Source organism: Aotus nancymaae, unplaced genomic scaffold (genome assembly GCF_030222135.1).
Source record: "Aotus nancymaae isolate 86718 unplaced genomic scaffold, 86718_ANA_hifiasm-v0.15.2.pri h1tg000067l, whole genome shotgun sequence".
NCBI lineage: Eukaryota > Metazoa > Chordata > Mammalia > Primates > Aotidae > Aotus > Aotus nancymaae.
This window is the reverse complement of record NW_026988482.1, coordinates 25,702,406-25,728,367: the sequence shown is the minus strand read 5'-3', so window position 1 is coordinate 25,728,367 and position 25,962 is coordinate 25,702,406. Positions and strand designations below refer to the sequence as shown.

At 38.1% G+C, this 25,962-nt stretch overlaps 1 protein-coding gene across 5 annotated transcripts in view; it reads right to left on the bottom strand.

Moving 5' to 3' along the window:
• Nucleotides 1-25,962, bottom strand: part of DOCK3 (dedicator of cytokinesis 3) — a 610,183-nt gene that overhangs the window by 377,164 nt on the left and 207,057 nt on the right. For all 5 annotated transcript variants that reach the window (XM_064367135.1, XM_064367139.1, XM_064367136.1 and 2 more), the window contains exon 4: nt 18,443-18,498. In XM_064367135.1, the coding sequence (XP_064223205.1) occupies nt 18,443-18,498 (56 nt within the window). The remainder of the gene's footprint in view (nt 1-18,442; nt 18,499-25,962) is intronic.

Here is a 25,962-nt window from a genome sequence, read left to right as displayed (position 1 = left end):
GTCAAGGTATGTTTCATTGAGAAGATGAATGGCAATTTACTTTCCTAAATAAAACTTTTTTTTGTTGTTAAAGGAGGCAAGTCTTGCTATGTTTCCCAGGCTGGAATACAGTGGCTATTCACAGGCATGATCATGGTGCACTACGGCCTCAAACTCTTGGGCTCAAGCAATCCTCCTGCCTCAGCCTCCCAAGGAGCCAAGACTATAGGTGTGTGCCACTATGCCTGACATTCCAAATGAAACGCTTTGTTTAGAGATTTGTCTCTATATTTTTATTTGACTTTGACAGATAGATGAGACAATTTGATATATACAAAATACTACTTGGAAGGATAATCTCATCAGGAAATCAGGACTGGAAAAAGCTTAATGCTCACTTTTCTGATGCTCATGCTCACTTTTCTGATGCTCATTCATTTTCTCTTTCAGCTTCAGCACTCATATAGCCAAAAATCAAACTCAAGTTTTGATCCTGAGAATTGCTGAATTATCAGATCGGTTGAATTCATGGCCTTTCCATTAAAATTAAGATAAAAGGCAGGGCAGTGACATAAAAAGAATGGTAACCTATATATCAGAATAGAGATAAGAAGAAAGACATGGGATAACTTAGGAAAGTCTGAGCTCCACCCCTAATAAACCTCCCTTTGGCATCAGAAAAAAATCCCTTCTTCCTGAATGATGAGGGTATCCTTGCCTTGCTTACAAACCCAAAGATTACATCACCTGAGTGAATTATCTTGCAACAAGAAGCCCATTTTCCTTAGGCCCTATATGGGGGCCAGTGTCCTGTAAATTCAATGTTTACTTTCCCGGCCATCCTGAAAAGCAAACTGTGAAAGAAATAACAGCTATGCAGGAGCTCAACTCCATAAACTTTCCCTCATCAAGGCTGATCTGACACCACAACTGCTGAATCAGAACTGGCCAGTAGTAGTGGTGCTAGGAATACTAAATATCCATGTGTAGAACAATGAAACTAGACCTCATCTTTCACCAGATACAAAAATCAACTTGAAATGGATTAAAGACTTAAATGTTAAGACTTGGAACTATACCACTAGAGGAAAACATTGGGAAAACTCTTAGCACATTGGTCTAAGCAAAGATTATTGGAGTAAGACCCTAAAGGAACAAATAACAAAAGCAAAAACAGACAAATGGGATTGCATCAAGCTAAAAAGCTTCTGCACAGAAAAAAAGGCAATCAAGAAAGTGAAAAGACAACATATAGAAAGGGGAAAATATTTGCAAACTATTCATGTGACAAAGGATTAATAACCACAATATATAATGAACTCAATTCCACAGCAAAAAGACAATCCAAATGAAAATGGACAAATGAGAGAAGACATAGCAAGATGGCCAAATAGAACCCTCCAGCAATCATCCTCTGCAGGAACACCAAACTGAACAACCACCCATGCAAGAAAGCACCTTCTTAAGAACTAAAAATTACGTAAGCGGACAGAGTACCAGGTTTTAACATGGTATCAAGGAAAGAAGCATTGAAGAAATAAGACTGACTCACATTGCCTACATCATCAATCCCCATCCACCATCAGCAGGTATAGAGATAATCTGTGTGCTTGGGGAGGAAGAACAAAGTGACTATGGGGCTTTGCATTGTAACTCAGTGATTCCCTATCACAGCAGAACATAATACAGGGCAGAATTTGGCCAGTGCCCATGGAGGGGGCCCGTAGAACAGCTTGAGCAAGAGGGTAACCTTACACCCCAGCAGTAGGAACCTGAGTGGTACCTAGCACCCCACCAGTGCACTGAAGTGCCCTTGGGTTCTGAACAAATTTGAAATGCAGTCTAGGCCACAAGGACTGTGGACTTTGGGCAAGTACTGGGGCTGTGTTGGGCTCAGAGCAGGTGGACTTGGGATGCACATGATCCAGTAAGATATGAGATGGGGCAGCCAAAGGAATGCTTGTGTCACCAGTGGAAGAGATCTCTCCCTGAGCTGCACTGCCTAGAGTGAGGAGGAGTGACGCTAAAAACTCAAAAAGCCAGAGTGTCTTTTCTCCTCCAAATGACTGCAATACCTCTCCAGCAAGAGCACAGAACTGGGCTGAGGCTGAGATGGCTGAATTGACAGGAGTAAGCTTCAGGAGGTGGTGATAATGAACTTCACTGAGATAAAGGAGCATGTCCTAACCCAATGCAAAAAAGCTAACAATCATGAAAAAACAATATAGGAGCCGATAATGAGAATAACCACTTTAGAAAGGAGTATAACTGACCTGATGAAGCTTAAAACAGACACACACACACACACACACACACAATTTACAATGCAATCACAAGGATCAATAGCAGAATAGATCAAGCAGAGAAAATAATCTCAAACCCTGAAGACTATCCTTCTGAAAAAAGGCAGACAAGAATAGAGAAAAAAGAATGAAAAGGAATAAACAAAACCTCTGAGAAATTCAGGATTATGCAAATACATAGGATCAACTGATTGGGGTACTTAAAAGAGATAGGGAGAACAGAACCAGGTTAGAAAGCATACTTCAGGATATCATCCAGGAGAACTTCCCCAGCCTAGCAAGAAAGGCCAACATTCAAATTCAGGAAATCCAGAGAACCTCAATAAGATACTCCATGAGAAGATCAACCCCAAGACACATAATCACCAGATTCTCCAAGGTCAAAATGAAAGACAAAAAGATTAAGGGCAGCCAGAGAAAAAAGACAGGTCATTGCAAAGGGAAGCCTATGAGAATAACAGCAGACCTCTCTGTGGTAACCCTACAAGCCAGCAGAGATTGGAAGCCAATATTCAACATTCTTAAAAAAAATTTCAACCCAGAATTTCATGTCTGGCCATACTAAACTTCATAAGTGAAGGAGAAATAAGATCCTTTTCAGAGAAACAAATGCTGAGGGAATTCATCACCAGGCCTGCCTTGCAAGGGCTCCTGAAGGAAGCATTTAATATGGAAAGAGCATTATCAGCCATTACAAAAACGCACTGAAGTACACAGAAGAACAGTGACACTATGAAGCAACCACATGAACAAGTCTGCAAAATAACCAGCTAACATCATGATGACAGGATCAAATTCACATAACAATATTAATTTTTAAATGTAAATGGGCTAAATGCCCCAATTAAAAGACACAGAATGGCAAGATGGATAAAAAGACCATTGGTATGCTGTCTTCAGGAGACCCATCTCACATGCAAAGACACACATAGGCTCAAAATAAAGAGATGGAGGAAAATTTACCAAGCAAACACAAAACAGAAAAAAGCAGGGGTCACTAACCTACTTTGTGACAAAACAGGCGTTAAACTATCAAAGATCAAAAAAGACAAAGAAGGGCATTACATAAAGATAAAGGGTTCAAAGCAACAAGAAGAGCTAAATATCCTAAATATATATGCAACAAATACAGGAGCACCCAGATTCTTAAAGCAAGTTCTTAGAGACCTATAAAGAGACTTAGACTGCCACACGATAATAGTGGGAGACTTTAACACCCCACTGACAATATTAGACAGATCATCAAGACAGAAAATTAACAAAGAAATTCAGGACCTGAACTGAGCTCTGGATCAAGCAAACCTGATAGATATCTACAGAACTCTCCAACCAAAACCAACAGAATATATATTGCTCTGAATGCCACATGGCACTCACTCTAAAAGAGATCACATAATCAGAAGTAAAACACATCTCAGCAAATGCAAAAGAACTAAAATAAAAACAAACAGTCTCTCAGACCACAGCACAATCAAATTAGAACTTAATGTTAAGCAACTGACTCCAGGTCGGGCACGGTGGCTCATGCCTATAATCCCAGCACTTTAGGAGGCTGAGGAGGGCGGATCATGAAGTCAAGAGATTGAGACCATCCTGGCCACCATGATGAAACCCTGTCTCTACTAAAAATACAAAAATTAGCCAGGTGGGGTGGCACACGCCTGTAGTCCCAGCTACTCAGGAGACTGAGGCAGGAGAATCACTTGAACCCGGGAGGCAGAGGTTGCAGTGAGCCAAGATTGCACCACTGCACTCTAGCCTGGCAACAGAATGAGACTCCGTCAAAGAAAGTGAGAGAGAGAGAGAGAGAGAGAGAGAGAGAGAGAGAGAGAGAGAGAAGAGAGAAGTTTATAGCACTAAATGCCCACATCAAAAAGCTAAAAAGATCTCAAATCAGCAGCCTAACATCACAACTAAAAGAACTACAGAACCAAGAGCAAACAAACCCCAAAGCTAGCAGAAAGCAAGAAACAACCAGAATCAGAGTCGAAGTGAAAAAACTGAGATGAAAAAAAAAAAAAAACTTCAAAAAAAAAATCAATGAATCTGGAAACTGGTTTTTTGAAAAAATTAATAAAATAGATTGCTAGCTAGACTAACAAAAAAAGGGAGAAGAATCAAACAGACTCAATCAGAAATGATAAGGTGGATATCACCACCTAATACACAGAAATACAAACAACCATTAGAGAATACTATGAACATGTCTATGTATATAAACTAGAAAATCTAGAAGAAATGAATAATTACTGGATGCATATGCCTTCCCAAGACTGAAACAGGAACAAACTGAATCCCTGAATAGACTAATAACAAGTTCTGAAATTTAGGCAGTAATAAATAGCCTATCATCCAAAAAGGCCCAGGATCAGAAGGATATATAGTTGAATTCTACCAGGGGCACAAAAAAGAGCTGGTACCATTTCTACTAAAACTATTTCAAAAAAATGAAAAGGAGGGACTTCTACCTAATTCATTCTTGAGACCAGCATCATCCTGATACAAAAATCTGGCAGAGATACAACAAAGAAAGAAAACTTGAGGCCAATATCCCTGACGAACATCAGTGCAAAAATCCTCAACAAAATACTGGCAAACTGAATCCAGCAGCACATCAAAAGCTTATCCATCAATATCAAGTCAGCTTCATCCCTGGGATGAAAGTCTGGTTAAACATATGCAAATCAATAAATGTAATTCAGCACATAAACAGAACTAAAGACAAAAACAACATGATTATCTCAATAGAGGAAGAAAAGCCCTTCAATAAAAGTCAACATCCCTTCATGTTAAAAACTCTCAATAAACTAGGTATTGAAGGAACATAACTCAAAATAATAAGAGCCACATAAGACAAACCTACAGCCAATATTATATTGAAAGGGCAAAAGCTGGAAGCATTGCCTGTGAAAACTGGCACTAGACAAGGATGCCCTCTCTCACCACTCCTATTCAACACAGTATTGAAAGTTCCAGCCAGGGCAGTCAAGCAATAGAAAGAAATAAAAAGTATTCGAATAGGAAGAGTGAAAGTCAAAATATCTTTGTTTGCAGATGACATGATCCTGTATCTAGAAAATCCCATCATCTCAACCCAAAAGCTTCTTAAGCTGACAGGCCACTTCAGCAAAGTCTCAGGATAAAGTCAATATGCAAACATTGCTAGCATTCCTATATACCAACAACAGGCAAGCAGAGGGCCAAATCGTGAATGAACTCTCATTCATAATTGCTACAAAGAGAATGAAATACCTAGAAATACATCTACCCAGAGAGGTGTAGGTCCTCTTCAAGGAGAACTACAAACTGCTGCAAAAGAAAATCAGAGGACACAAATGGAACAATATTCCATGTTCATGGATCAGAAGAATCAATATCGTGAAAATGGCCATACTGCCCAAAGTATTTTATAGATTCAATTCTATTCCCATAAACCTATCATTGACATTCTTCACAGAATTAGAAGAAACTATTTCAAAATTCCTAGGAAACAAACAAACAAAAAAGCCCAAATAGCCAAGACAATCCTAAGCAAAAAGAACAAAGCTGCAGGTATCACTACCCAACATCAAACTACAGTACAAGGCTACAGTAACCAAAACAGCATGGTACTGGTACAAAAACAGACACACAGACCAATGGAACAGAACAGAGAACTCAGAAATAAGACTGAACATCTACAACCATCTGACCTTTGACACATCTAACAAAAACAAGAAATGGGGTAAGGATTCCCTATTTAGTAAAGGCCATTGGAGAGCTGGCTAGCCATGTACAGAAAACTGAAAATGGACCACTTATATCTTATACAAAAATTAATTCTAGATGGATCAAAGACTTAAATGCAAACCCAACACTATAAAAACCCTAGAAGAAAACCTAGGCAATATCATTCAAGACATAAGCACAGGCAGAGATTTCATGACAAAAATGCCAAAAGCAATTGCAACAAAAGCAAAAATTGACAAATGGGATCTTATTAAACTGAAGAGCTCTGCACAGCAAAACAAACTATCATCAGAGTGAACAGACAACCTACAAAATGGGAGAAAATGTTTGCAATCTATCTATCTGACAAAGATCTAATATCCAGAATCTACAAGGAACTTAAACAAATTTACAGAAAAAAAACAAAAACAAAAACAAAACACCACCATTAAAAAATGGGAAAATGACACGAACAAACATTTCTAAAGTATACATGCAGCCAACAACACACACTGGGACCTGTCAGGCGGGTGGCAGGAGGAAGAAGATCAAGAATAATAGCTGCTTTCTCTCTTCATGGCAAGATGGCCAAATAGGAAAAGCTCTGGTCTACAGTTGATAGCAAGATCAACTCAGAAGACAGGTGATTTCTGTGTTTCCAACTGAGGAAACTGGTTCATCTCACTGAGACTGCTTAGATAGTGGGTACAGCCCACCAAGGGTGAGCTGAAGCAGGGTGGGGTGCCACCTCACCCAGGAAGCACAAGGGGTAGGGGAACTCCCTACACTAGCAAGCAAAGCCATGAGGGACTGTGCCAAGAGAAATGGTGCACTCCAGCCCAGATACTACACTTTTCCCATGGTCCTCACAACCCACAGACCAGGAGATTCCCTTGGGTACCTATGCCACCAGGGCCTTGGGTTTCAAGCACAAAACTGGGCAGCCATCTGGGCACCTGCCAAGCTAGCTGCAGGAGTTTTTTCATATCCCAGTGGCGCCTGGGATTCTAGTGAGACAGAACCATTCACTTCCCTGGAAAGGCAGCTGAAGCTAGGAAACCAAGTAGTCTAGCTCAGTGGATCCCACCCCAACGGAGTCCAGCAAGCTAAGATCCACAGGCTTGAAATTCTCACTGCCAGCACACCAGTCTGAAGTTGACCTGAGATACTCGAGCTTGGTGGGGAGAGGAGCATCTGCCATTACTGAGGCTTGAATAGGCAGTTTTCCCCTCACAGTGTAAACAAAGCCACCCAAAAGTTTGAACTAGGTGGAGCCCATTACAGTACTGTAAGGCCACTGTAGCCAGACTGCCTCTCTAGATTCCTCCTCTGTGAGCAGGGCATCTCTGAAAGAAAGGCAGCAGCTCCAGTCAGGGGCTTATAGATAAGACTCCCATCTCCCTGGGACAGAGCACATGGAAGAAGAGGCAGTTGTCGGCACAGCTTCAGCAGACTTAAATGTTCCCGCTTGCTGGCTCTGAAGAGAACAGTGGATCTCCCAGCACAGCATTCGAGCTCTGCTAAGGGACAGACTGCCTCCTCAAGTAGATCCCTGACCCCTGTGCCTCCTGACTGGGAGACACCTCCCAGTAGGGGTTGACAGACACCTCATACGGGAGAGCTCTGGCTGGCATCTGGCAGGTGCCTCTCTGGGACAAAGCTTCCAGAGGAAGGAAAAGGCAGCAATCTTTGCTGTTCTGCAGCCTCTGCTGGTGATATCCAGGCAAACAGTGTCTGGAGTGGACCTCCAGCAAACTTCAGCAGATGTGAAGCAGAGGGGCCTCACTGTTAGAAGGAAAACTAACAAACAGAAAGGAATACTATCAACATCAACAGAAAGGATGTCCACAAAGAAACCCCATCCAAAGGTCACCAATATCAAAGACCAAAGGTAGATAAATCCAGGAAGATGAGGAAAGAACAGCACAAAAAAAGGCTAAAAATTCCCAAAACCAGAAAGCCTATTCTCCTCCAAAGGATCACAACTCCTTGCCAGCAAGGGAACAAAACTGGATGGAGAATGAGTTTGACAAGTTGACAGAAGTAGGCTTCAGAAGGTGGATAATAACAAACTTCTCTGAGCTAAAGGAGCATGTTCTAACCGAATGCAAGGATGCTAAGAAACTTGATAAAGGTTAGAGGAACTGCTAACCAGAATAACCAGTTTAGAGAAGAACATAAATGACCTGATGGAGCTGAAAAACACAGTCTGAGAACTTCGTGAAGCACACACAAGTATCAATAGCCAAGTTGATCAAGCAGAAGAAAGCATATCACAGATTGAAGATCAACCTAATGAAATAAAGTGTGAAGACAAGATTAGAGAAACAAGAATGGAAAGGAATGAACAAAGCCTCCAAGAAATACAGGACTATGTGAAAAGACCAAATCTATATTTGATTAGTGTACCTGAAAGTGACAGGGAGAAAGGAACGAAGTCCGAAAACAACTTCAGCATATTATCTGGGAGAACATGCCCAACCTAGAAAGACAGGACAACATTCAAATTCCGCAAATACAGAGAACACCACAAAGATACTCCTCGAGAAGAGCATCCCCAAGACACATGATCATCAGATTCACCAAGGTTGAAATGAAAGAAAAAATGTTAAGGGCAGCCAGAGAGAAAGGTTGGGTTATCCACAAGGAGAAGCCCATCGGACTAACATCGGACTCTTCTGTAGAAACCCTGCAAGCCAGAAGAGAGTGGGGGCCAATATTTAACATTCTTAAAGAAAAGAATTTTCAACCCAGAATTTCATATCCACCCAAACTAAGCTTCATAAGTGAATTTACAGACAAGTAAATGCTAATTTTGTCACCACCAGGCATGCCTTAAACAAGAGCTCCTGAAGGAAGCACTAAATATGGAAAAGAAAAACCAGTACCAGCTACTGCAAAAACATAACAAATTGTAAAGACCATCGAAGAAACTGCATCAACTAATGGGCAAAATAACCAGCTAGCATCATAATGACAGATTAAAATTCACACATAAAAATATTAATATTAAATGTAAATGGGCTAAATGCCCCAGTTAAAACGCACAGACTGGCAAAATGAATAGAGTCAAGACCCATCAGTGTGCTGTATTCAGCAGACTCATCTCGTGTGCAAAGACACACATAGGCTCAAAATAAAAAGATGGAGGAATATTTACTAAGCACATGGAAGGCAAAAACAAACAAACAAACAAACAAACTAGGGGTTGCAATCCTACTCTCTGATAAAACAGACTTTAAACCAACAAAGATCAAAAAAGACAAAGAAGGGCATTACGTAATGGCAAAGGAATCAATGTAACAAGAAGAGCTAACTATCCTAGACATATACGCACCCAAAACAGAAGCACTCAGATTCATAAAGCAAGTTCTTAGAGACCTACAAAAAGACTTAGACTTCCATACAATAATAGCAGGAGACATTAACACCCCACTAATATTGATCTGTCAATATTAGACAGATCAAAGCGACAGAAAATTAACAAAGATATTCAGGAATTTAACTCAGCTCTGGACCAAGTGAACCTAATAGACATCTACAGAACTCTCTACCCCAAATCAAGTGAATATACATTCTTCTCAGCACCACATCACACTATTCTAAATTGACCACATAAATGGAAGTAAAAGACTCCTCAGCAAATGCAAAAGAATGGAAATCATAACAAACAGTCTCTCCGACCACAGTGCAATCAAATTAGAACTCAGGATTAAGAAATTCACTCAAAACTGCACAACTACATGGAAACTGAACAACCTGCTGCTGAATGACTACTGGGTAAATAACAAAATTAAGGCAGACATAAATAAGTTCTTTGAAAACAATGAGAAGAAAGACACAATGTACCAGAATCTCTGGGACACAGCTAAAGTCATGGTTAGAGAGAAATTTATAGCACTAAATTCCCCACAAGAGAAAGTAGGAAAGATCTAAAATCAACACCCCAATATCACAATTAAAAGAACTAGAGAAGCCAGAGCAAACAAATTCAAAAGCTAGCAGAAGACAAGAAATAACTAAGATCAGAGCAGAACTGAAAGAAACAGAGACATTAAAAAAACCCTTCAAAAAAGATCAATGAATCCAGGAGATGGATTTTTGAAAAGATTAATAAAATAGACAACTAGCCAGACTAATAAAGAAGCAAAGGAAGAATCAAATAAACACAATAAAGAATGATAAAGGGGATATCACCACTGATCCCACAGAAATACAAACTACCATCAGAGAATACTACAAACATCTCTATGCAAATAAACTAGAAAATCTAGAAGAAATGGACAAATTCCTGGACACATACACCCTCTCAAGACTAAACCAGGAAGAAGTCAAATCCCTTAATAGACCATTAACAAGTTCTGAAACTGAGGTAGTAATTAATAGCCTATCAACCAAAAAAAAAAAATGCCCATGACCAGATGGATTCACAGCTGAATTCTACCAGAGGTACAAACAGGAGCTGGTACCATTCCTTCTGAAACTATTCCAAACAACAGAAAAAGAAGGACTCCTCCCTAACTCATTTTATGAGACCAGCCTCATCCTGATACCCAAACCTGGCAGAGACAACAAAAAAAGAAAATTTCAGGCCAATATCCCTGATGAACATCAATGCAAAAATCCTCAATAAAATACTGGCAAACCAAATCCAGCAGAACATCAAAAAGCTTATTCACCACAATCAAGTCAGCTTCATCCCTGTGATGCAAGGCTGGTTCAACATATGCAAATCAGTAAACATAATCCATCACATAAACAGAACCAATGACAAAACTACATGATTATCACAATAGATGCGGAAAGGCCTTCAATAAAATTCAACACTCCTTCATGCTAAAAACTCTAGGTATTCATGGAATGTATCTCAAAATAATAAGAGCTATTTATGACAAACCCACAGACAATATCATACTGAATGGGCAAAAGCTGGAAGCATTCCCTTTGAAAACCAGCACAAGACCAGGATGCCCTCTCTCACCACTCCTATTCAACACGGTATTGGAAGTTCTGGTCAGGGCAATCAGGCAAGAGAAACAAATAAAAGATATTCAAATAGGAAGAGAGGAAGTCAAATTGTCTCTGTTTGCAGATGGCATGATTGTCTATTTAGAAAATCCCACTGCCTCAGCCCAAAATCTCCTTAAGCTGATAAGCAACTTCAGCACGGTCTGAGGATACAAAATCAATGTGAAAAAATCACAAGCATTCCTATACACCAATAATAGACAGAGAGTCAAATCATGAATGAATGCCCATTCACAATTGCTACAGAGAATAAAATATCTAGGAATACAACTTACAAGGGATGTGAAGGACTTCTTCAAGGAGAACTAACCACTGCTCAAGGAAATAAGAGAGGACACAAATAAATGGAAAAACATTCCATGCTCATGAATAGGAAGAATCAATATCATGAAAATGACCATAGTGCCAAAGGTAATTTATAGATACACTGCTATCCTCATCAAGCTACCATTGACTTTCTGCACAGAGTTAGAAAAAACTACTTTAAATTTCATATGAAACCAAAAAAAGAGCCTGTATAGCTATGACAATCGTAAGCAAAAAGAACAAAGATGGAGGCATCACACTACCTGACTTCAAACTATACTACAAGGCTACAGTCACAAAAACATGGTACTGCTACCAAAACAGATATATAGACCAATGAAACAGAACAAAGACCTCAGAAATAACACCACATATCTACAAATCATCTGATCTTTGACAGATTTGACAAAAACAAGCAATGGGGAATGGATTCCCTATTTTATAAATAGTATTGGGAAAACTGGCCAGCTCTTATGCAGAAAACTGAAACTGGACACCTTCCTTATGCCTCATACAAAAATTAACTCAAGAGGGATTAAAGACTTATATTTAAGACCTAAAACCATAAAAACACTAGAAGAAAATCTAGACAATACCACTCAGGACATAGGCATGGGCAAAGACTTCGTGACTAAAACACCAAAAGCAATGCCAACAAAAGCCAAAATTGACAAATGGGATCTAATTAAACTAAAGAGCTTCTGCATGGCAAAAGAAACTATCATCAGAAAAACAGGCAAACTACAGAATGAGAGAAAAATTTTGCAACCTATGCATCTGACTAAGGGCTAATATCCAGAATCTACAAAGAACTTAAACAAATTTACAAGAAAAAAAGAACCCCATCAAAAAGTGGGCAAAGGACATGAACAGGCACTTCTCAAAAGAAGACATTTATACAGCCAACAAATATATGAAAAAAAGCTCATCATCGCTGGTCATTAGAGAAATGCAAATCAAAATGACAATGACATAGTATCTCATGCCAGTTAGAATGCTGATAATTAAAAAATCAGGAAAGAGATGCTGGAGAAGATGTGGAGAAACAGGGATGATTTTACACTGTTAGCGGGAGTGTAAATTAGTTCAACTATTGTGGAGGCAGTGTGTTGATTCCTCAAGGATCTAGAACCAGAAATACCATTTGACCCAGCAATCCCATTACTGGGTATATAGCCAAAGGATTATAAATCATTCAACTATAAGACACATGCACACTTATGTTCACTGCAGCACTGTTCATGATAGCAAAGATTTGGAACCAATCCAAATCCCTATCAATGATAGACTGGATAAAGAAAATGTGGCACATATGTACCATGGAATACTATGCAGACATAAAAAATGTGGTGGTCATGTCCTTTGCAGGGATATGGATGAAGCTGGAAATCATCACTCTCAGCAAACTAACACAAACACATTCTCAGCAAACTAAAGAGCTTCTGCATAGCAAAAGAAACTATCATCAGAGTGAACACAGGAACAGAAAACCAAACACCACATGTTTCCACTCATAAGTGGGAATTGAGCAATGAGAACACATGGCCACAGGGAGGGAAACATCACATACCAGGGCCTGTCAGGGAGGTAGGGGTCTAGGGGAGGGATAGGATTAGGAGAAATACCTAATGTGGATGACAGGTGAATGGGTGCAGCAAACCACCATGGTACGTGTATACCTATGTAACAAACCTGTATGTTCTGCACATGTATCCCAAAACTTAAAGTATAATTTTAAAAATTAAAAAAAAATAAATCTTTGTATCCCCTTACCTCCCTGAGCATACACATAGGCACTCAGTTTATGATGGTCTGTGTATTGCCATTGCAATGCTCATTCCCAAATAAATATAATTTGTTTAAAAAAAAAAAAAGAATAGCTAATGTATACTGGGCTTAATACCTAGGTGATGGGTTGATCTACCACTATGGCACACATTTACCATTTACCTATATAGTAAACCTGCCCATCCTGGACACGTGTCCTGGAAGGTAAAATAAAAGTTGAAGAAAAAAAGTTTTTCAATTTTTTTTTTTTTTTTTTTTTGAGACAGAGTTTTGCTCTTACTGCCCAGGCTGGAGTGCAATGGGGTGATCTCGGCTCACCGCAACCTCCGCCTCCCAGGCTCAAGTGATTCTCCTGCCTTAGCCTCCTAAGTAGCTGGGATCACAGGCATGTCCACCATGTCTAGCTAATTTTGTATTTTTAGTAGAGACGGGGTTTCTCCATGTTGGTCAGACTGGTCTTGAACTCCCAACCTCAAGTGATCCACCCACCTCAGCCTCCCAAAGTGCTGGGATTACAGACATGAGCCACCATGCCTGGCTAGTTTTTCAAAGTTCTAAAAAAATAATAATAGAATAAAATGAAAAACTAAAGTTAACTAAGCATTTCATATGGCTAGTGAAATAAAAACTACGATTACTCTTTGATGTGATTCATTTCTGATGTTTTTAGTTTGAGGCTTTTATCCCAATTGCTTAAAAAAAAAAAAGTCATAAAATTTCCTTTAATTGAAGATTAAGTGGTAGAAACTAGACCTTTAACATTACTGGAGCAATACTTTGAAAGTAAATCACTTAGCAGTCAGAATAACAATTTGGAATTATGACCAAATAGTCAAACACAGCTGGGAGACCTAGAATTCAGCAGGACATTGCTTTAACACTTAAGAGCTGTGTGACCTAACAGATGGGAAGAATATACAAGAATAAAGCTTAATTAACCAACTATGTAAATAGAACAAATCATTATTCATAGTTCCCTTAAAAGTAATTAAGATTTGCTAAACTTAAAAGATTTGTATGATGTAAAATACAACAACAACAATAAAAACTGACAACTTTAATTCCCTTCACGAACATTTTATTATTGATGACACAATTTACATATTTTATATTATGCATCAATTAACAAGTTTTTATAGTTATATTAATATTTGTGTCTTTTAACTCATAATAAAATTATTTATATACTATCTTTACAGTATTCAAATATTCTGTATATGTCTATATATTTGCCTTTTCCTGTGAATTTTATACTTTTGTATGCTTTCATGTTGCTGTTTAGCATCCTTTTGTTTCAACTTAAAGAACTCCTTTTAGCATTTTTTATAAGGCAGGTCTAGTGGTGATGAACTCCCTTTCTCTCTACTTCATTTCTGATGGACAGTTTTGCTGAGTATTGGCTCACAGAGTTTTTTTGTTTGTTTGTTTCCTTCAGTATTTTAAATATATCATCCTGGTCCCTTCTTGCCTACAAGGTTTCAGCTGAGAAATCTGCTGAGAGCAGATTTATGGAGGCTCTCTTATATAAGACAAGTCCTTTTCATTTTGCAATTTTCAAAATTCTATTTGACTTTTGGCAATTGGACTACAATGTGTTTCAGCGTGGATTTCTTTGGTTTCTTCTTAAAGGGGGCTGTTTGGACTTCAAGGATTGATGTTAATTTCCCTCCCCAGATTTGGGAAGTTTTCAGCCACTATTTCTTTAAATAAGTTCCTGCTCCTTTCTCTTCTTTGCTCTCCCTCTTCCTCTCTTTTTTGCCCCCTTCTGGTAATCCCATATTGAGCATATTGGTTTACTTGATGGTGTCCCATATGTTCCTTAGGATTTCTTCACTCTTTTTCCTTATTGATTGTCTGAATGAATCATTTCAAATGACCTGTCTTCAAGCTGATTCACTCCTCTATTTGATCAAGAATGCTTTTGATGTTCTCTATAGAATTTTCTTATTACTAACTGTATTTTTCAGCTCCAGAATTTGTTTGGTTCTTTGCTTTCTTATGGTTTCTATCTCTTTGTTGGTATTCTCATGATGTTCACTTTTCATTTTCCTCATTTAATTTAGTTGTCTGTGTTCTTTTGTAACTCACTGAGTTAAGTAATCTTTAAGACTATTATTTTGAGTTGTCTTGCAGGCAATTCATAGAACTCCTTTTCTTTAGGGTCGGTTATTGAATATTTATTTTGTTCCTTTGGTTCTGTCATATATTCCTGATTCTTCAACTTCCTTGCAGCTTTGCTTTGGGGCCTGCACATTTGAAGAAACAACCACTTCTCCCAGTCTTTATGGACTGACTTCAAGAAACAAAGACCTCACCAATCAGCCCCACTCAGATTCTGGGAACCTCTCAAACCTTTCCTATAAATGTATGCATTTCATTCTTCCAACCAACCTGAGAGTCTCAGGATTGTATGCCTTCTCCCAATCTCACAAAGAAATGATTGGCCACAGTAAGCTGCCCACCTCTTTTCCCTAGGGCAGTACTCTAAAATGCCAGGATGCATGCTTCATTCTTCTCATTCCCTTCTGAGGGAGAAGACTCACAGATACGTACCTTCTCCCAACCTTGCAGAGCTCTACTGGCCACAAACGGCCCTCCACTTTTCTCTAGAGTGATTCATTGAAGTGATGGGATACTGCTCCCACTCCTCTCCCTCCTTCCTGCAGAAGTCTTAGGGTTTTGCACTTTTCCCAATCTTGCAGAGGCAAGCTAGCTACAGTAAGCCTCTTACTCTTTTTCTTTGTTCTTAGCTTTCCTCACATGTTTAAATTATTCTGGCTATTCCAGCACACTGTGTGAGGTGGGATAGAAAGAGATCATTCAAGCAGCACCCACAAATGCTAGAGATGTTTGATGTACCATCCATTTTTTCTTTGTCCCATTGGAAGAGTCAAAGTCTGAGACAAATTCTCTCTTAACCACCTGGGGGAAGGGACTGACAAAGGTAAAAGTGAAATTGCTCTTAGCCATTTCAATGTGTCTATTTTCTGTTTTTTGCTCCTGTGGAGTACTGCAACTTCTTCACTGGATTCTGGACCTCTTATAAAGATATTTTTCTTGGTATATCATTGTTAAATCAGCATTTCTGTAGAGGCATGAGAGCTGAAACTTCTTATTCTGCCAAATTGCTGATGTCAGGAAAGACTACTACTTTCTGGTTGGGCTCTATTTCACCATAACACAGTAAAATGAAAAATTCTCTGGAGAAAAAGGCCAAAGTAAACATAAAGCTCTCCTTGTGTGCATTCCTTCCTCCAAGGATCATACCCCTCAAGATCTTGCCCACACCAATTGTTCTCCAGTGCCTGCAGACAATTGTTTTTTAATATTTTCTCCAGATTTTAGAATTCTTATTCTGGATCATCAACTTATTGGACCTTTGGATATGAAAGTCAATTCCAAATACCTTTCTAAGATTTATATCCTGCTTCCAGCAAATCTGGCTGCTCTGTGTAATTTTTTGTACAGCCACATTATCTCTACTTTCCTGAGGCAAACTGAATCCAGGTAAGGATTCTTCTGCTAGCAAAGTGTTCCCCAGTTTCCTTTGTAACTATTATAAATAGGACATACGACTCATGAACTTAGAATAAGTTTCTTATCATGAGAAAGTGTATGATTTTGCTGGTATTTTCTAAGGCACTCTATTTCTGCATCTCTAGATATCATCTCCATCTCCTTTTCTCACCTTGACCGCTGGCAGCTTCTGCCCACTTTCAGCTCTGATCAGCCTCATTACTGATAAATCAAGGATATCATTTCTGCATTCTACGATAAGCCATTCACATTCAGAAAATATTTTAGCACTTTCCAAAATCTATGCTTCGCTAATCCCAAGTCTAAATACTCTTTTTCTGTTCCCATACTTCTAACTAGTCTTGCTGCTTTTGATAGTCCTTACGTATAATCTTGAGATGACAGATTATTTGTTGCAAAGGTTCATAAACATGAGATGTATAAGTTGTTTTTCTTTTTTATGTCCTTATAGCTTTACCTGTTTTGTTAAAGGAATCTTCTAAGTTATATTCTTACTATTCCCCCAACACAAATGTTATACTGGGAGGCATACAAGACAATTAATTAATAATAATAACTATCATTTCCAAATCTATTCTTCTAAGTACTGATCATGAGGCTGCAATCTACAAACTGTGTTTTGCAGTCTCCTTTGCCAGCTGGGGGCATTGGAGAAATACTGGGGAAAAGAATGTAAAGAGGTGTGTTTCCTGCTGTTCCTGTAAACAATTTCTTTCACAGTAAAAATTGTTTACAGCTTCCAGTTGCTTTTGGCATTCCCCAAAACAGCCCCATTACCACCTTTTTTAATACATACCAACAGTAGTGATATTCCCTCCTCAAATTTCTGAGCTCCAGGGTCTCAAGATCTGATTTCCGAGTTCCTGGGTTTTGGTATCCCCAACTCACTATCTTTTGTATCCCCACCATTAAAGTGTACGCTGCTTTATGCAGTTATAATCTATGGGTGACATCAGTATTTCTTCTTTTGTTCTTTCACTCTTCAAATGTGTGTAAATATTTTCCCACATTAAATTCCACCTCATAAAGTGACTCATGTTTCTATTTTCCCGAATGAACCCTTAACTGACCAGAAGGTTATTCTGATGCTTACTCACCCTCCAGTCAAGAACAGTATTTCTACTTTAGGAAGCTATCTTGATTAAACATTATAGAGTAAGTACCTAAATTTTAAGATAATCAATTTTAAAAAATAAAATTGAAACTAAAATACTTATTATTTTTAAATACAGAATATGACAAAGAATTTTTTGAAAAATCATGCATATTCCCAACATGCAACAAGAAGTATTAACATTTTGATGTATTTTTTGTCTCTTTTTTTATGCAGATTGCTATGTTTTTGAAATTTGTGATCAAACTATATACGCATTTTGTATATTGTCTTCTTATGCTTAAGGTATATCTTTAAACTTTTTCAATTTCTACTTGCAAAATAAAAGATTTTAAAAGCCTCTTTCACTTTGTAAAAACAAAATGACATTTCTCTCTAACTCCTATCCTATGAATGACTATGCTCAAAATAGAACTAAATTTTTTAAAACATACTGCATGCCTAATTGATTTTATAAAATTGACAGCTAAAGTCACCTCTCCCGTATACAAGAAAACAGATTAAAGTTGTCTGTATTTTAAGAAAACATTAGGCCCTCAGAATTACATGAGAAAGCATGTATATTTTTGCCAGGAAAACATATCAATTTTATATTTTATACTTTGAACCAAAAAGTAAAACAATCTTCCTCTGTAGCCTATAAAAATTGCAAATAAATTTAGTAAGGCCAATTACTCACCCCCTATTACTGACAATTGCCTTTTTCAAGTGAATGTAATTTGCAGGGAAGATCCCCTGTAAAACACAAAATACTTCCTGTTAGAAAAAATAAATTGTGATTAACATTTCCTATATACGAAAATAGCAATCAGATTTCAGCACAGAAACATAGTAGATCTTCTGCTATAGCAACCACTTTGCATATTAAGTATGCAGAGCTGTACAAAGTACATTATGTAGGAATTTCATGGCCATGCAATCAAAATCTATCCTCAGGAGACAATTGTGATCTTTAGCACTGCAAAAATAAAACTTTAAATCTTAATTCTTAAAGAGTTATAGATTAGAGACGGCCCATCAACTCACTCTCCAGATATAGTATTATGTACAGAACCTGTCATGTATCTCCAAAACTAATATCATCATCTAACAAACAACTTACAGATTACTAGCTCTGAGCTGGAAAAACAATTCTCAGACTCTAGCAAACATTAATGTTCATAGGAATGAATCAATTCAAGAACTTCTATAATAGGTCTTCTTCTACTCTTTCCAAAACTGTTTCTACTTTGGTATTTACCATAATTTGATTTCAATTCCTAAAGAATAAGTAGTGAATTCAAACAAACAAACAAAAAGTCAGTTTTCCAATCAATGTCCCACCCCATCTCCTGATGCATAAAACGTTCTTCAAATAAAAGATGAATGGCTTACAGGTTTGGTGACTCATGTTTGTAATCCCAGTACTTTGGGAGGCTGAGGTGGGAGGACTGCTAGAGGCCAGTAGTCCATGACTAGCCTGGACAATACAGCGAGACCCTGTCTCTACAAAAAAACTTAATAATTAGCCAGGTGTGACAGTGCACACCTGTAGTCCTGGCTACTTGGGAGGCTGAGATGAGAGGATGACTTGAGCCCAGGAGCTTGAGGCTACAGTGAACTACGATAGCACCACTGTACTCTAGCCTATGTGACACAGCAAGACTCTGTCTAAAAAAAGAAAAACAAAAAACAAAACACACACACACACACAGATGGCCTAAATATTTTTTAGACTCTTTAGCTGGCCCACACTACCACCAATAATCACCTCAATGAAGGCTGTAAGCAATTGGACTACAGTAATGAATTTTTATGTTGGCTCATAATAAAACCATATACTAACACGAAATCCTAATATGGGAGAATATAGGGACTTAAAAAAGGATTTTAAAAAAAACAACTGCATGTAACCATAGCTAAATGATGACTATTGTTTATCTGTTTTTAAAAAAAGAATTGATAGTAAAAAACTTTAAAATATACATGCTCAGCATACACTTCTGAAAGATGACGAAACATACTTTTCAGTATTCCTCCAAATAAACACCTAGTTCACACCTAAAACCTCTAGACATTATATACATAACCAAAATAAAAATATTCTAAAAGGTGGAGAGAAGAAGGCAGACCAACTAGGGAATATGGGAGACACAAAATAACACAGTGATGAATTACCTAGTTTATCTTTTTGCCATATGTATCAGGCTATTTGAAGCTGAAGAAGCTGGAAACCTGGCAACACCAACAGGCATAAACAGAAAGAAACTCCAATAAAAGCTTGCTCTCTCTAGCCAAAGAACCAAAAAAAGGTTATCCTATTAAGACAGAAAACTTTTAAACAATAACCACTATACTGCTTGTCAAACAGCAGCCCCCGCCCCCCACCCAAAAAATCTGTGACCTAATCTCCACCCACACGAGCAAGGTAAATTGGAGATACTAGACTTTCACCCTCATCAGGCAGTAATGAAGCAATGAATCCCACATTGAGGTAATGTAAGAGGTGGCTGGCTGTTTAGGGACCCCAGAACCTTCTACTCCAGTAGCTAGTAACAAGCTACCACCACATAATGGCAGTGGAGATTGCCTGGATTTTCTGGACTTCCATCCCTAGCCAGCATTAATAGGACTCCCTTCATCAGCCTTCTCTGGTGGTATCAGAACTGCCCAATGGGAGAGTTGGACTGAAAAAGTACATGAAGAAATAATGGCATACTAGTGAGGATGTGAAGCAACCTCATTCACTGCTGGTAGGAATACAAAATGGTATAGTCACTTTCAAAGACACTCTGGCAGTTTCATACAAAACTAAACACAGGCTTACCATATGATCCAGCAATTATACTTCTAGGTATTTATGCAAATGAGTTGAAAATTTGATGCCCATACAAAAAACCTGCATATAAAAACTTATAGTTGTTTTATTCATAAATGCCAAGACTTGGCTGGGCATGGTGGCTCACGCCTGTAATCCCAGCACTTTGGTAGGCCGAGGAGGGCAGATCACGAGGTCAAGAGATAGAGACCATCCTGGCCAACATGGTGAAACCCTGTCTCTACTAAAAATACAAAAATTAGCTGGGCATGGTGGCATGTGTCTGTAGTCCCAGCTACTCGGGAGGCTGAGGCAGGAGAATTGCTTGAACCCGGGAGGCGGAGGCTGCAGTGAGCCGAGATCGCGCCACTGCACTCCAGCATGGTGATCGAGCGAGACCCTGTCTCAAAATAAATAAATAAATAAATAAATGCCAAGACTTGGAAGCAACTACGATGTCTTTCAACAGGTGAATGGACAAACAAACTGCTGTACATCCATACAATGAAATACGATTCAGCAATAAAGAGAAATGAGCTATAAAGCCACAAAAACATGGGGAAAATTTTAACTGCATATTGCTAAGTGAAATAAATCAATCTAAAAAGCTACATACTGTATGATTCCACCTATATGATATTCTAGAAAAAGCAAAACCATACAGACAGTAAAAAACACAGTTGTTGCCAAGGTTCTTAGGGGAGGTGGGAAAAGGATGAATAGGTAGCACACAGGGCATTGTTAGGGCAGTGAAACTATTCTGTATGGCACTGTAATGATAACTACATGACATTGTGCATTTGGTAAAACCCTTAGGACTGTGTAACACAAAGAATAAATCCTAATGTGAATGATGAATAATACTAATAGTATATCAATGCTGGTTCATCCATTATAACAAATGTCCCACACTAATGCAGGATGTTAATAATAGGAAAAACTAGGGGGGAGAGGGATAAGGAAAATTCTGTACTTAATGCAAAACAATTTGGAAACCTGAAACTCTTTAAAAATAAAATCTAATTTGAAATGTAAAATTTTAAAAATGACACAAAACTTTCCAAATTTGGAAAAAGATATAAACTTACACACTCAAGAAACTGAATGAAGAAACCTCATCTCTATAAAAAGGTATAAAAATTAGCCAGGTATAGTGGCATATGCCTGTAGTCCCAGCTACCTGGGAGGCTAAGGTGGATCACTTGAGCCCAGGAGTTCAAGGTTGCAATGGGGTATGATCACACCACTGCACTACAGCCTGGATGACAGAGTGAGACCCTATCCTTAAGAAAATTTTAAAAACAATAAAAGAAAACAATACTTCTCAATACATTTTTAAAAGTTGGTATTACCCTGATACCCAAATCAAACAAAGACAATATAAAAAAATTACAGACTAATATTCCTCATAAATGTAAGTAAAAATATGCCTAATCAACTATTACTAAATGTAATTCAGTAATACATAAGAAGTGTTAGGCACTGTGAGGGTTATTCTAAGGATGCAATGCATACACAAATCAAATATATTGCTATATGCTAGCAATAAATTCTGAAACTATAAACACAACATCACTTTCACTCAAAAAGAGTGATTTAGTTAGGTATAAATCTAACAAAACAGATACACAACTTGTATGTAGAAAAGTAAAAAACACTGATAAAGATATCAAATATCATATTATGCTTATGGAAGACTCAATAAAAAATGCAAATTCTCCCCAAATTGGTATACAGGTTTAATATGATTCCTATAAAACTGACTTATATGGAAAGACAGAGAAACCAGAAGAGCTAAAAATAATTTTGAAACAGAAGAAAGTAAAAATAACAGTCTACTTGATTTTGAGAATTATAGAACTATAGTAATCAAGACTGTACAGTATTGACAAGGGAATTTACACATAGATCAATAAAACAGAGAACTCATAAACAGACTCATGCAAGCATATGCCACTAATCTTCTACAAAGATGGACAAATTCCCAGGATATCTAGAAAAAATGGACAAATTCCTGATCTTGTTACTGGTCTTTTCAGGTTCTGGATTTCTTCATTGTTTAATCTTGGTAAAAGATTTTAATCTTGGTAAAAGATTAAACAATGAAGAAATCCAGAACCTGAAAAGACCAGTAACAAGATCAAAGTCATAAAAAGTCAGCTTGGTGCAGTGGCTCATGCCTATAATCCCACCACTTTGAGCGGCTAAGGCAGACGTATCACTTAAGCCCAGGAGTTTGAGACCAGACTGGGCAAAATGGTAAAACACCTTCTCTAAAATATATAAAAATTAGCCAGGTGTTGTGGTATGTGCCCATAGTCCCAGCTACTTGGGGATCTGAGGAATGAGAATGCTTGAGCCCAGGGAGGCTGAAGCTGAAGTAAGCCATAATCATGCCATTGCACTCCAGACTGGGTGACAGAGTGAGATCCTGTCTCCAAAGAAAACAGAAAAGTCTCCCAGTAAAGAAAAGCCTGGGGCCCAATGGCTTCGGTGCTGAATTCTACCAAACATTTAAAGGAGAATACCAATCCTCTTTAAAATATTCCAAAAAATAGAGGAACAGGGAACACATCCAAACCCATTCGATGAGGCTATTATTACCCTAATACCAAAATCAAACAACGACACATGAAAAAGGAAAACTACAGGCCAGTATCCCTGATAAACACTGATGCAAACATCCTCAACAAAATACTAGACTGAATTCAACAATATATTAAAGAGATCATTCATCATGATCAAGTAAGACTTATCCCTGGGATGGAAGGATGGCTCAACATATACAAATCAATGTGATACATCATTATCAACAGAATAAAAGACAAAAAACATATGATCATTACAACTGATTGTGAAAAAGTATTTGATAAAGTTCAAAATCCCTTCAAGATAAAAACCCTAATAAAAACAGGAATACTAGGAACATACCTCAATATAATAAAGGCCATATATGACAGTCCCATAGCTAGTATAATACTGAATGTGGAAAAGCTGAAAGCCTTTCTTTATGATCTGGAACATAACAAGGATGCCTACTTTCACTGTTTCTCGACATACTACTGGAAGTCCTAGCTATAGCAATAACTCAAGAGAAAGAAATATAGGGCATCCGATTTGGAAGGAAAAAAGTCAAGTTATCCTTGCAGATGATATAATCTTATATTTAGAAAAACCTAAAGACTCCACACCAAAAAAATTATTAGAACTGATAAATTCAGTAAAGTCACAGGATACAAAATGAACATATAAAAATTAGTAGCATTTCTATATGCCAAGAGCGAACTATCTAAAAAAGAAATTCAAAAAGTAATTTTCTTTACAATAACCACACATAAAATTAAATCTAAAAGGTAACCAAAGAAGTGAAAGATTTCTATCATAAAAACTATGAAAACACTGATTAAAGAAATTGAAGGGTCATCAAAATTTTTTTTAAAAACTTCCATGTTCATGGATTGGATGAATCAATACTGTTTGTCCATACTTTCAAAAGAAATCTACAAATTCAATGCAATCCCTACTAAAATACCAATGACATTATTCACAGAAACAGAAAAAACAATTCTAAACAATATTTGGAACCATGAAAGACACAGCAAAAAGAACAAGTCTGGAGGAATCACATTAACCGACTTAAAGTACACTACAGAGCTATAGAGCATGTATATTAGCATAAATATAGACATATACACCAAAGGAACACAATAGAGAACCCAGAAACAAATTTACACACCTACAGTGATCTCATTTCAACAAAGGTGCCGAGAACATACACTGATGAAAAGACCTCTTTAATAAATGGTGCTGGGGAACCTGAGTATCCATATGCAGAATGAAACTATACCCCATCACTCACCATATACAAATGTCTAATCAAAATGGATGAAAGATTTGAATATACCCTGAAACTACAAAATTACTAGAAGAAAATCTTGGGGAAACTCTCCAGGTCATTGGTCTGGACAAAGATTTCTTAAGTAATACTCCAAAAGGGACAGGCAATAAAGAGAACATAGACAAATGGGATCACATCAAGTTAAAAAGCCTCTTCACAGCAAATAAAACAATCAACTAAGTGAACAAACAACCCACAGAATAAGAGGGAGTATTTGCAAACGATCCACCTGAAAAGGGAATCAGGAAATAATCAGGAAAACGTAAATCAAAACTACAATGAGATACCCATCTCACCCTAGTTACAATAGCTATTACTGGTAAGAGTAATATTAATATAACAAATAGTGGCAAGAAATGTAGAGAAAGGGGAAAGCATATACACTGTTGGCAAAAATGTGAAGTGATATAGCCATTATAGAAAACAATATGGGGGTTCCTCAAAAAACTAAAAAAGGACTACCATATGATCCATCAATCCCCTACTTGGTACATACCCAAAGGAAAAGAAATGAGTGTGTGGAAGATAGAGCTGCACTCTCATGTTTTTTGGAGCACTACTGGCAATAGCCAAGATATGAAATCATCCTAAGTGTTCATCAACACATGAAGGGATAAAGAAAATATAGTATATATACAAAATTGAACATTTTTCAGTGATAAAAACAAATGAAATCCTGTCATTTGCAGCAACATAAAAAGAACTGGTGGTCATTAGGTTAAGTGAAATAACACAGTCACAGAGTTTGGTGTTCTCAAGATGGCTGACTAGACATGTCAGATGCCAGCTCTTCTTAGAAAGATCAAAGTTACTGGTGAATGGACAAATCCCAAAGGAAAAACTGAGAAGTAGCCAGGACTTGTCAGAGTAGCCATAGGAAGAATATGGATGCAAAAAGAAAAGCATCAGGAGTCTAGCAAAGATTGGTCCCTGGAGAACTAGAGCCTTATGGAAAGGGAAGGTGGGAGTACTTCTCTGCTGCATTCACCTGTAACATCACTGTTGGAAAGCCCCTCTGTCTTTGTAACCCAGAGCAATGCTATTCGTAGTGATTTGGGAACTTCTCAAGGACAAAGAAGCAGGTAGCCAGCTCACTCAGGCTGCCTGCATTCTCCTCAGACGCAAACAGAGACAGACCATGCCATACAGGTTCCGCACTTGTTGCAGGCCACTACCATGTCCAGGGAATCTCTGCCCTTGAGTCACAGCACTACCAGATCCCCTGCAAATATACCTCACAACCCACTCTGACTTTGATAAACACAGAGAACCATCAAGTCCCTGGGGAGCTGCAGGATCCCTGGAGACCTAACTCTCAGTGTAGGCCACCCATAAGAAAGAGGGTAGTGCAGCCCACCAAAGCCCTTGTTGACACAAATGAAACATAGGAGTAGTGCCAATTACTGCAGGGGCCAGCACCAACGCCCAGAAATAGCTGTGGAGAACAGGTATTCTCCCAGCCTAACTGCTCCATCCATTGCTGCAGAAGCAGCAGTAGTTCTTC